The 13,032-nt window shown below is 39.2% G+C and overlaps 1 protein-coding gene across 1 annotated transcript in view; it reads right to left on the reverse strand.

Moving 5' to 3' along the window:
- pias1a (protein inhibitor of activated STAT, 1a) overlaps positions 1-10,936 on the reverse strand; it is a 56,929-nt gene extending 45,993 nt beyond the window's left edge. The window contains exon 1 of the mRNA XM_074665998.1: positions 10,878-10,936. Coding sequence (XP_074522099.1) covers positions 10,878-10,901 — 24 coding nt within the window. The 5' untranslated portion in view covers positions 10,902-10,936. The remainder of the gene's footprint in view (positions 1-10,877) is intronic.
- Between the last annotated feature and the right edge of the window lie 2,096 nt (positions 10,937-13,032).

Consider the following 13,032-nt stretch of genomic DNA (forward strand, 5'->3'; position numbering starts at 1 on the left):
AAATAAAAGCCAACAGCCCAAAGACATAAAAGGGCTCAGAAACTGAAAAGAAATTCATAAAAATGGCTTTAAAACTTGTTTTTCTTTTCTGACTGATGGATCTTTTCACATGATTTACTGTCAAATATAAATAATATACTGTAAAACTTAAGTTTCAGGGCTGTCAGCAATGACACATTAACTTAAAGGGGACTAAGGTCAGAAATAAAGACTTCGTTTATTTCCCCTTTCGCTGAACTACAGTTATGCCACAAGAGCATCTTCCTTCTTCCTGTACTGTCGAGATGGAAAATACTAACACCACTGTGCTTTTTAAAGGGCACATTTCGCTTTTATAAAGCTCCCAGAAAGCTCATTTGACAAGTTAAAAGTGATCCGCACTTTGTTTTGAATGAGATTATTGTTACAAAGGTCTGTGTAAATTTGTCGCCTGGGGTGAACCTCCTAAATAATGTAACTACACATTAAAAGAACGCAGACCACGATCAGGCTCAGTCGATGCGGTTTCTTGAGCACAGAAAATGTGACGGGACTAGAAACTGGTGATATGACTTGCATACAAGTTGAAGTGTTCACTAGCACGTAATGACTGCAGTTCAGTGTGGACCCTCCAACACACAAGTGATGCTTCATATCAGCGCTGGCTGCTGAGTCAACACAGAGGAATAAACCAGGCTTCAGACATGGTTTCTAGACGTATTGATGCAGCAGACCACCTTTTACCTGAATAAGAAATCTGAACAGAGGATCATAAAGTATGACTCATTGCTTTCATGTGATCCTCAAATCAAGAATTTAATTTAAAAAATATCCTTTGCTTGCTTTAAATTGATGTCATGGACTTTTTAAAGATTTAAAAACTGTTTTGAAATGACTTTAACTATTGAAGTTTAGCTACTGATCGTGTCATATAAAGGTATTTTGGTAATAGCAGAATTCAAGAAAAACCCAAAATGATAAATTTTGCACAGAATGTCAGCACCCAAATGTTCATGAGTCTGCTTTCCAATGTCTGAAGATTTTATCTTTCGCTGGGGACAAATCCCAGACAAGAAAACATTTCTGAATGCCAGAATGTTCTTGGAAATCTCATTAAAAGGTTTCAAGAAGAAAAATCTCCAAAGAAAGTTTAACTAATGACTTCAGACAGCAGACATGAGACACCACCATCCCTTTGCTCTGGTCTGGCAAGAAACTGAAGAGGAGGAGGAGGAAGACTCCAATGAGCTGCATGCGCCCTCTGCACCTTTTCAAGTCTGCAGAGTTGGCGGAGGTCGGTGAACGCTGAGATGAAGGGGAGCTGCAGAGACAGAAGTCTGAGGCAGACTGCGGGCTGTGCAGTTCACATGATGCTGGTAGAGAAGAGAGCACAGACGCCTTTTTATCACCAGAGTGTCCTCTTCTGATGCTGAGCTCAGGACTGCCTGGGAAGTGCAATTACATTAGTACAGCCTGGTCCTGAGCTTCATTCAAAGAAAGAAAGCATGGGGCCTGAATGAAGTCTCTCCAAATTCAATTTATGCTCGCTCTGCAGCATCTCGCCACAGCTGAGTCATTTAGACATCTTTGAACATGTTTGGTTATCAAAAACCAGGGGTGCTGCTGTTGGCCTGGAGGTTTAAGCATGCACCCCTTTACAGAGGCTACATTTGATGGTTCCTCTCCCAGCCACCACCATTTGCCGCAAGTCTCCTCCCTCTTTTTACTCCACACATTTTCTGTCACTCTTCATTTTTCCTATCTAATTAAAATGATAAATCATCAAAAATCATTCAGCATGGAGGTTTTGTTTTTGTGTATCATGAATTTGTCTTTTTACTTCAGACCCTTAAAGTTTAAAAACAAAGTGAAACCACTAAGTCCTTTACCCAGCAGGCATTTCTGGCAGAAAGACTCAGACTGTTACTAGATGGTTGATTTTAAACAATACTTACAAAAAATTAAAGTTTGATTGAGAATCAGACCACAGAACAATTCATTCTGAATCATTTGGAGTCCTTATCTCATCTCTGTGACTTTTTTATGAGGTGAATGAAGACATCTGTGATTATTAACACAATACAAACTCATCACCATTTATCACACCTCTGTGTCATCCATTAACCGTCTACTGCCTCCTTAGCTATTGAATAAATACAGCGTGGAGTAAAAAAAACATACTGTAGCACACTACACAATGCCCTGTTTTGAGTGTTGCAGATAAATGATGGAGGCAAAACTCTCACTCTCCTCAAATTCTCAGAAATGCTACAAGTACTGACTTCATCATGATGGACGGTGGATGAATATTTCAGCAAAGGACTTGATGTTCTCTCACACGTCAAATCCTCCATGAGGCCAAAGAGATTAGCTAAATAGAGATTGTTGATGAAAGATTCAAAAGGGTTTCATTTGGCCGAGGAGCTAAATGAATTTGGGTTCTTCTACCAGTAAGAGGATCCAGAAAAGAAAGGAAAAAACATGAATAGTGCTTAACACCAAAGATGTGTACTTAGTACTCATATCTCCTTTTATTTTAATATTATTGGCTTAAGCAGTTGTGGTAAATAGATTGTGTATTATACACATTAGGATGTGAATGTGCTCATGTAGTCGACCAAAACATCACCACCCTTGCTGGTCAGCACAGCCTGCAGGAGATGACACCACATCCTCAAATCACACAAAGCCTGGTTTTCACAACAGGCAAGGCTGTTCTGAGCATGAAACGTGTTCGTGAATCAGTGTCTTAAGCTGCACTCCCTCGGGTCAAAGATCACTACAGAGGCTAAGGCATCTCACTTCTATTATTAGCCATGGAGCTTTTCAAGTTCGAATGCTCACAACTGTGGAGAAACCTCTCCAATAGTCAGCTGGAGTTAGAAGCTCACACAAATAACAATAATTAACCACCTGAGACAAAGTTAGTGTCAGGGTTTGGCATTCAACAAACATAAGGAAGGAAGTGATTCCTCTCAGAGGAGAAACAGGTGGGCGAGCGCCTGAACATCGTCTCTCTTTTCATTTGAAGAGTGAGCCTGATGTTCGCTGTGATCCTCATTTATTGTCTGATGAAAGAGAAACAGAAATACTACCTAATGTTTGCGTCTGCAGAGTCAAGTCACAATTTATATCCATCACTGCTTCCCTCAGCATGCCGTGTACCTGCGGCAGGGACAAGGGCGAGACTGTAAATCAAAAATATTAAAGTGTGCGTGAATTTGGCTGGACAATTTGGTCCAAAAAATCACTTGAAACATAAAGGAAACATTGGCTGCTACTCCACAAAATGATATCAAAACAGAATTTCAATTCCTGAGACTTCAGACTTACCAATCCGGATACATGTAATCTAGGACAGTTTTTGAGACTCTGCTGCAAATTTAAAGTGAATTATGAATCAGAACTAAAGTGACAGTTCAATTTCAAAAGTTAAGCAAATACTCACCCCACCAGACCTTGAAAAAATAAACCACAGTTTCATTTTCTCAAGGCTGGACTACTGTAACTCTTTGCTCCCTGGTTTAAATAAAACAAACCCTTTCTCACCTCCGACTTGTGCGAAACGCAGCAGCTGGGCTTTTAACTGGTTTTAGTTGGCGGCATCAAGCACCAATTTTAGCCCTCCTACACTGGCTTCCTGTCAGTTTTAGAATTGTTTTTGAGATTTTACTGATTACTTTAAAAGCACTGATGATGCTTGCTCCAAGCTACTTCCAGAGCTATTGATACATATGTGCCATCTCACAGCCTCAGATCCTCTGGTGAAGGCTTTCTGGTTGTTCCAAATCGAGGCTCAAAACCAAAGATGATCGAGTTTTCCTCCATCAGAACTCCTCGACTTTGTAATGACCTGCCCGAGGAGGTAAGGCGTGCAGAGTCAGTCACTTCCTAGGTCACTCTTAAAAATTCACTTATACAGACTTGCTTTTATGTGATGCCATCTCTTTGTCCTTCATCTTATCTTTTATATTTAATCTCTTCTATTTCTATCTTACTGCGGTTTTACTGTCTTGTTAGCTTTTATAAAGTCTTATCTCATGCTCATTATTTTATCATTGCTTTTATTTTTATTATTTTATTTTTCTATTAGAACTCTTAATGTTGTCTTCTTATATTTGATGTCCTGTTTTCTGCTCTCAACCCCTTACTATTGCCTTTTCTTTTTCTTGCTGATGGATGTTTTCAGCTTGAATTTTGGTCCTCATAGTCTCATTTTATATGGCATGTTTCTTGAGTACAGTACTTCTAAGACTGTCTTGACTGAACTAAGCCTTTTGTAATATTTTCTTTGTGCTGAAGCTGTGTTCCTTGTTTTTATGTCCTGACTGTTTGTCAAAGCACTTTGTAAACTTCTGTTTTTAAAAAAAACTGCTATACAAATTAAGTTATTATTAAAACGATTATTCAAAGAATACTTAGTGCCTCCAGTGGAGAGATTTAGGATCTTCAAGGCAAGGGTTTGACAGAGATACCAAACTGCATTATCAAAATGACTTCAAGCAAGAAATCTGTAATCATTTATCGCTCCTCCTTCTCTCTGTTTTCCAATATTTTAGAATCTGCCAAGAGCGTGGCGATCCAATCGAGGTCCAGAGCTGCTACCTACTAGTGTCGATCTCGAATGTGACATGTTTCCACGGCAACAGGACCATGTAACAAAATCACCACAGGAGTTAAGAAAAGAGCCGTCTTGCCGGAGCCTCGCTGAAGTCGATGGCTGCAGAGAATATGCACTCCCACAGGGCGAAATATTGGACGTTAGCAGAGCTGAAATGTCAGCTTCACCAACATACAGCTCAATGTACAGAGCAAATATGAAGAAGAAGCATGTTAGTCTCTTTATCCAAAATAATCTTCACTTTATGCTGAGAGAAAGGAAAGAGGACATTGATGTCTGTCTGATGACTTCTTAATTACAGATGTAACCTGAAACATCATCATGTTTCTCACCATCTCTGCTCGTTGAGATATACTTCCACTCAGCATTTCCACTTCTTTTGTGGGTGATAGTGTGTGGTGAAAAGTCAGCTCTTTCCCCTAATATGAGCCTGAAACAGCCTCAAATTATCTGAAAATGCGCATAAGCTTTAAACACACCTTGATATTAGCACAGCTATCATTCACTGTGCTGATATCCACCTGAACGTCTAATTCTTCTTCCACTGATAATTAAGTGCAGCGATAATGACGCTGACAATGAGAGAAAAAGGCAGGTGTTGAAAGGATGTAGAGGAGCAGAAGAAGGCCTGTATCATTAGGGATTAACCTAGCCACAGGCTCTACAAATAGACTGTCTCCACCTATAAGCCGCCAGCGCACAGACACTTATTTGTATTGCCAGGTTGCTGCTGCGGCAGCTCCGCGGAAGAGAGGGAGAAGACAGTTCAAAGAAGCCGAGGCGGATCGCAGCTCCTGTGAAACAAAATGCGATGCAACAGGACACATTTGGAGGCCTGGCAACATCAGAGGATTTCACACGCAGAGATTTTTGGCTGAATCACAGATGTGTGCTCAGATTGCTATTATACAGCCTGAGGCAACAGGAACCAAACGTGCAGCTCTGCAGAACAAACCAATGTATCAGACAGATAACGAACCGGACCAACAATCAATTACAGAGTGGACAACAAATTACCCAGAAACTATTCTGATAATTGATACAGCTCTTGATAATTTTTCAAGAAGATTACCCATAAATTTATTCTGAGGTGTGGATGTTTGAGTCCTGCACTCTTAAATGTTATCTCATGAATAAAATAAATACATCAAAAGATCACCAGTGCTGAAACGCTGTTTTAAAGTCATGTTATAAAGCCAATCCTTTTGCTCCTCAATGCCTCTTTAGAGTACAATTTTAAGTCAAAACCATAAAGCAGGTAGCACCAATCTCATGTTCAAGGGCTTACCTGATTGGCTCACTCACAGATGAAAAACAAGCCACTTCTTTGATCACCAGTTAACAAGAAAGATATTAAAACATGTCCTGGTTTCAGCTTCCTATTTGTAAGAATTTGCTCCCTTTCAAAAGACAAAGGTTGAAATATGAATAGAGATACAAATCCATTCATTAAAATAGCACACATTTCTGTCCCAGGTGTGAGACGGCAGCAGAATGCCATTAAATAATGCTGACACCAGGTCAGGACATTCACTAAAACAACAAATTATACTAACATTGAAACAAGAAAATGTCTTTATAGAGATTCCATGGTGTTGCATTGATAGTATTAGAGTATTCAAAGTTATAAATTCAGAAGGAAAATGCTGAAAAAGTGGGAGAAAAAAGCTTCAATTCAGTGCTGACAGACTTTACAGAGAGTAATAACAGGGTGTATAGAGGATGATCCTCTTACATAATCATCATCATCATCATCATCATCATGAATATCTCAACCAATATTTGCATCCTCAAATCAGGCGATGTATGTACTCAGTCAACTTTTTCATAAAACATCACCACCCTGCTCTGTTTTGAGGCTGCCTCTATAATGCTCCACTAACCTGCAGAGATGAGAGATGGCCTCTCACAGTGCAGCACACTTTGGTAGTGTGGATAAAGTTGTGTGTGGGCTGTGTCTGCTTTAACTCGTACATAACTATTCAACTGTGGATGTTAACCTGCTAGAAGGACCAAAGTCTGGTGGTGCTAGCTCTGTTAGCATTTGCAACATTGACACTGTTTACCTACAGACTCTATGAAGACACATGCAGCTAGGCCTGTCACGATAATCAATAAATCGATTAACCAAACGATAAATAAAAACGTCCTCGGTAAGTTTGCCAGCCTCGATATGCATGTTTGTTTTCCTCCTCTCTTTCGACCAAAGAGGCTGAATGAGAAGATGGCTCACTACGTCTATCTTTCCTAACATCAGGGTGCATAGGTTCTATAGCGGATTTAGCGGATTTATAGCGGAGTGAGCATCTGTCAAAAATGCGATCTTTGGGGTGAAGACGGGGCTGCTCGCGCGTACACACAGAGAGAGCTGAAGCGAGCGTCCTGAGGGGTAAGGAGGAAACACAAAGATGCGGTTCTTAAGCTGCCTGCCACAGTCCCAGTGTGGGAATATTTTGTTTTTTATCAGAATGAACAAAGTGTGAGCTCATGAACACCAACGAGCTGATATGTCGCATTTGTCTGAAAACAGTGGCGACGAAGAAGAAGAAGAGGGAGGTGCAGCGGAGCCTTGTTCTTTGACAATCTGCTCTTACTGAGGCTTTTGGTCTGCAAAGTAAATAGAAATAAAAGCGACAAATGGTGGGCGCTCAAAGACAGCTACATTGCCAAAGAAATGCAACCCTTCAATACGATTGAAAGCCAGAAATGTTAAAAATGTTTGACAGACAGTACGGATTGACTGGGAAAAAGTACATGTTACAAACAATTCAGGAACTGTATAAACTCCTTTTTGTTTAGGCTATAGTTTTTATTGTTGTGTTTTTTGGGGGGGAGTTTCGTTTTTTCTTTAGAGACAGGGTCTATGTTTTATTGTTTTTGATTAGTATTAATTATTTTCATTGACATGTATTTTTTTCTAAAAGAGAGTCCATTTCTTTTTCATTGTATTTTTTTTCTCTTTCTTGTTTGTTGTTTAAATTGTTTAAATTTATTATATTTCTTTTTTAATTTATTTTATTTAAAAGATCCTGACCTTTTAATTACAGTTGAATATTCTTAAGATATTAGAGTTTCTTGCTTTTGATATGGTGTACTCACTTTATTATCCCATTTATCATAATTACATCAATGAAAAAATGGAAAAACAATCAAAATAATATTGACAATAATATCATTTATCAGCAATAATATTTTGGAAAATTATCGTTTAGCAAAATTTGTTGTCGTGATAGGCCTACATGCAGCTATGTCAATAACTTTTGTTCAATTTCCACCTTTTTTGGAGTATTTTCTTAGCTTTAGACCCTTTGATTAGTTGTAATCTAAGTTACCATTTAAACAACTGGAAGTAAATCACTTTGGAACTCACTGACTCATAAAAACATCAACATCATGCTTGTCAAATCCACGCCTCTTGACACAATGTATTACAGAACGATAGTCCTTGAAACAAGGAACGAAAGAGTTGATGAGTTGTGATATTTTTGATATTTCCGTTCTTCTCAAAAACTGTTCACGACAGAGATTAAAGAGCCAGACATGAGGTGCACCAATGTTGTAACAAAGTATAAACTGAGGTGATTGCAACACAAAGCATTTTTAAGATTAGCAGGATCATATCTTACAACACAGTTAATAATGCAAGGTCAACTGTGATAAGAGATGTTGATGTTGTTTGATGTTGACATTTCATTAAATCTCAAACCTCATAACAACAAAATACAGCAAGGAAAATCAGCTGATTGGAGAGTTAATAGTTGTGCCTAAACAAATTGAGGCTCTGACATTAGACTGAGTCAGGATTGTGATGTCCCTGATCAATTCAAACCAAAAATGATCACCAGCCAAAGACCAGCCATCCTACTGGAGCTGTGACCTGATGTTTGGCTTTCACTGCTGTGAAGAACCTCTTCTGTGTTTCTTTGTTTTAAAAGAGGAGCTCTCTGATGAGGAGTTCAGGTTGGACATATTTCCACCTTAAACTGAGAAAAAGACATGTTGCTGTTGACTCATTAAATCCCAGAGCAGTGAAAACTCCAAAGCAGTCTTTCACAGTCTTCTCTGGTGAGGATCTCACGCCTGAACAGAAGTTCAGCAAACTCATCCGTTTGGTACAGACAGCAAGAACTATGATAAAAATATAATTCAACAAGAGGAGAAAATGTTAAACCAAATGAAACAGATGATCAGTGTGCCTCGTCATTTCCATATCGTCACACTGCTCGCCAGCGTTTGCAGAAGTTTTTTTCAACCATAGAAGGTCAAGATAACACCCTGCTCAGTCTGTTTACGCACATTAACTTCACTCAGATTTCCTGTTTTCTTCACATGAATGTGTCAGTGCTTTATACCTGTCATGACAACTGATGCAAGTTACAGCAAACTTCCGCTAGAGTGTTTCAGCCCAGATGTTACACATGCCAACAATTTGTTAAATTTCTGACAGAAGGTCCCACTAGAGGTAAATCAACACTGATGTTATCCTCATTTTAAGCAGAAGAAGGAAATTTTCACAGTATCTAAATGACTTCCCTTGGCAAACTTCACAATAAATCTCCAGAGCTCCACTGATAACTCATCATGTTATGTTCGAACCACAACACTACGGCAGTCAAAGTCAGCCTTGTAGTAGGATCAACACAGCAATCTGACCACTTTAAAGGCCATTCAGTGTGTAAGTGCCATTAGCAAAATACAAATCAATCACCAGGGAATTTCCACTCTGCCAAACCTCAACAAAGTCCTCAGGTTATGGTCAGATCCTGCATTACCTCCTATGACAACCACATGATGCTGTAACAAAATTAATTTTAACTCCCTCTTTGTTTATAGAAGCTTCCTTGTCCGAGTGTGTTGAGTATCATCAGTGTTTCTTTAATGTACAGCAGTGCAAGTCAACAGCCAGGAGGAACAGCTGCATTAACATAAACAGCTTCATTTATGGTTCTGCAGAAAATAAAAAAAAAAATCGTGTTTTTTTTTTTTTAATCAAGAGAGGCATCCACAACAAAAACAGAGAAATCCATCCTCAAGATAACCGAGTATTTCACCTGGTCAGCAATCTTCTTTTTTGGAAACTCGAAAGAAAGAAACAAATAAATATTCAATCAATTTAAAAACAATTTTCTGTTGGCTGCTTCTTTTAAAGATTCAATTGCAACACATAAAACAATCGAAATCTGCAGCCTTTCAGCTAACAAAAACCTCAATAAATAAGCAGTACAGTATTTAATAAAATAAAAATTCAAGCAGATGTGGAGGCTGAGAGGCTAAATCTGTATTTCTTTAATAAAAGGAAAGCCTGTAACACACACAGGCACGGCTATGATCAGTAGCAGGACCACATCTGGCTTTTCAAAGAAGCAGAGTGTGCAGCTAAAACCTGATCATTACAGAGGGAGGCTGAGCAGCAGCTGGCACAAAGGAGCACGTATAGATCCACACATCCCGAGCAGGCGAAGGGACACACCGGGGTAGAGATCTAAAAATAGCCCAAGACTTGGATCAATACCTGCATAATACGAAAGTTCAATTCATGCAACGGTTCATTTTGGATACAAAAGAACCGATAAACGACAAAACTATATCAGAGAGTTAAGAGACAGTTCAAACAACGGTTCAGCAGCAGCGTACCGTTATACGAAGAGAGGCGTGTTTATTATGCATGTATCAACAGGTAAAGTGAGTCACAGGTTTTAATGAAGAGGCCAGGTATCGTAACACCAGCTGTAGATACATTCAGATTCTGCACAGACACGGTGTTGGAAACTGGTGTGAACTTCGTATGAACAAGATCGATCAAGAAATGTGGGTATCAAACAGAAGACAGCGCCGATGATGCCGCTGTCATGTTCAAACTGACAGTCTAGAGGCTGTCGGCGAGACAGGCGCTCGAGCGCTAACGTTTTTTCTTCCGTTACCAGAATTTCCCAGCCAACAACTCTCAGAAAAGAAGATTTGAAGACCAAAGGAGGGGTGTAAAATTATCTCTAAAACACACTTAGAGGATAACGTAAAACCCGCCCTGCCAGAGGCTGGTGTGCTGATGAAAACGGTCCGTTCAGCCAAACCAGCGCGTCTCAATATCAACATAAACATGCTCGCGCAGCTTTGGCGCCCGCGGATTCAATAAAGTTCCTTTAGTGTTTGGGCGAAAAACAACAATTCTGACAACATCTCAGCCCGGCAAGGCTTAAAAACCTGTGACTGAGTGTGAACTGACAGTCAAACGGTCGGTAACAGAGAACATTTAAAATGATTTCAGGCTGCGCCTTACCTTCAGTTCCGCACTCTCCGCCATCTTGTATTTGTTTGCGCAGGCGTGGTGAAGTGTAGTCACATGACTGGGACGAGCAGAGCGCTGCGTGAACGCGCACTCAAGCGACGAGGGTGCGTTCAGGTGCATTAATGATAAACGGAAAACGGAGGTAGATTGTTGCAGAAAGCTGCGGAATGAAGCTTTAACATACGATTCAAGAATTTTTAACTTACCAACCATGGATAAAATGAGTTTTGATGCAAGAACTTCTTCTGTCTCGAGTACTGTTTTTTGGGAAAATAAAGACCTGAAAAGAAACAGAAATTTAATTGCAGTCAACATAGTTTTACTCAGTGTATTAATTAAACCTTGACCGACCTTAAAGATAGCTCTTGACGTCTCCATGGATTAATTTTGATCTAAGATAACACAAAGCTAAACAAACAGCTTCCAATGATAAGGATCAGAGATGCAACAGAGTTCTCTGGAAAATAATTGGCTCTTGACATTAAATTTTTATTCAAACACAACTTCTGAAGATTATTTCAGAGTAACCCTTGTTCTCAACTGGTTTGAATCATTACGTTTTGTATTTTTCATTGTCAATCTGTTTATTCATAAATAAGCATACAGTGGAAGAATTTTCTATATCTAAAGTCTAAAATAGTGAAAACTCATCTTTAAGCACATTGACTCTCAGTTCTTGCTCCTTAATTTTCTGTAAAAAAAAAAAAAAAAAAAAAAACTGGACAAATTCTCCCTTGTTTGTACTATTTGTATCAGAGCACCTTCTCTGAATAAACAAAGAAGTGATTTTCAGTCTCAACTTGTTGAACAGTAGCTAATAAATGATTGACTATACAGGACATTACTGTAGGGAATATTTCACTAGTCCCCTCAGGGAAACACTGAGAGCCAGTAACTGCATGGGACAAACAACAGGAAGGACTAAAGGCATACACCTGCCAGTGTTGTACCTAAAAAGGAGAGAGCAGCACTGTAACTGTGTATTCATCCATGTGACTGAACGACTAATGTTTTACTGGCTTTAACAGAAAAATATCCCACATTATTAAACACAACCTACATGTTTATCATTAGCATCATCATCATTGGTGTTGTCATCTTTATTAGTAGTAATAGACAGTGACAGTGTAAACTGAAGAAGTTAAATTATAATGATGTATGGACTGATTTAACAGCACTTATGTTTCTTCACACAGCTTTTTTTCAGGGTCTACAACAGACTTTCAGTTTTGTTTTCCTCCAGCCCAATTCTCTGCAACCATGGACAAAGTGGCTGCTTAAAATTGCTATCTTTCTTTCTCATCGTATCAAAGTGTTTTTGTTCCACTGGGTATAATGAAAAAGGTCTGCATTTGTACCCAAAGAAGCATTTCTTCTCTTAATGTAACTATACTGACCAGACAGTGTTACCTGTTCTTAGTGTTACCTGTACCAAAACATACAAAAAGAACATCATGTTTTTTCTCCTCCTTGAACACTTTGCCGTCAGTGCAACACCTGAATACTCTAACAGGTACCTGTCACAACTCAAGACTAATAGTGCTAGTCTCAAGACATGTCTGGATCTATTTTTATGTTAGTTACACCAACAAATGAAAAACAGCTAGTCTTTTATCTGTTCTATAAACAACTATCAACTTCGGATCAGGGCCTGCATGACCAGAACGTGTCTAACACTGTGCAGTGGAGAAAATTCCAGGCCATACTTTTATGGAGCAGTACTCTTTTACATTACATCTCATTCACACATACATAACACATTCATACCCAGATGGCAGAGGCTGACATGTGAAGTGCCCATCTAATCCCAATCACACACAGTTGGCACAGCCACCCACAGCAGGTTGGGTTGCCATGCTAAAGGGTACTTCAGTATTTGGACTGCAACTTTTCGAGTGAGAGACGACCAAGTCAAACTCTGAGCCAAAGCCATCCTGACGAACCATAGAGTCCAATATTCAACTTTTACCTCAACAGGACGATTTTCACTCAGGCGCAAAATCTCTCCTCTGAGGTCAAGGGACCAGCAAAAGAGTCTTTAAAAAGATTCTGAAACTTTATGGACTTTTACATGATACCATTTTATACTTAAATGATCAACAGCATCAGTGGCTCTGCATAAACTAAGAAAAGTGTGACTCAGTAT

This window comes from Halichoeres trimaculatus, unplaced genomic scaffold (assembly GCF_033239565.1).
Source record: "Halichoeres trimaculatus isolate MK-OKI-2021-1 unplaced genomic scaffold, fHalTri1.1 fHalTri1_scaffold_3, whole genome shotgun sequence".
NCBI classification, from domain to species: Eukaryota; Metazoa; Chordata; class Actinopteri; order Labriformes; family Labridae; genus Halichoeres; species Halichoeres trimaculatus.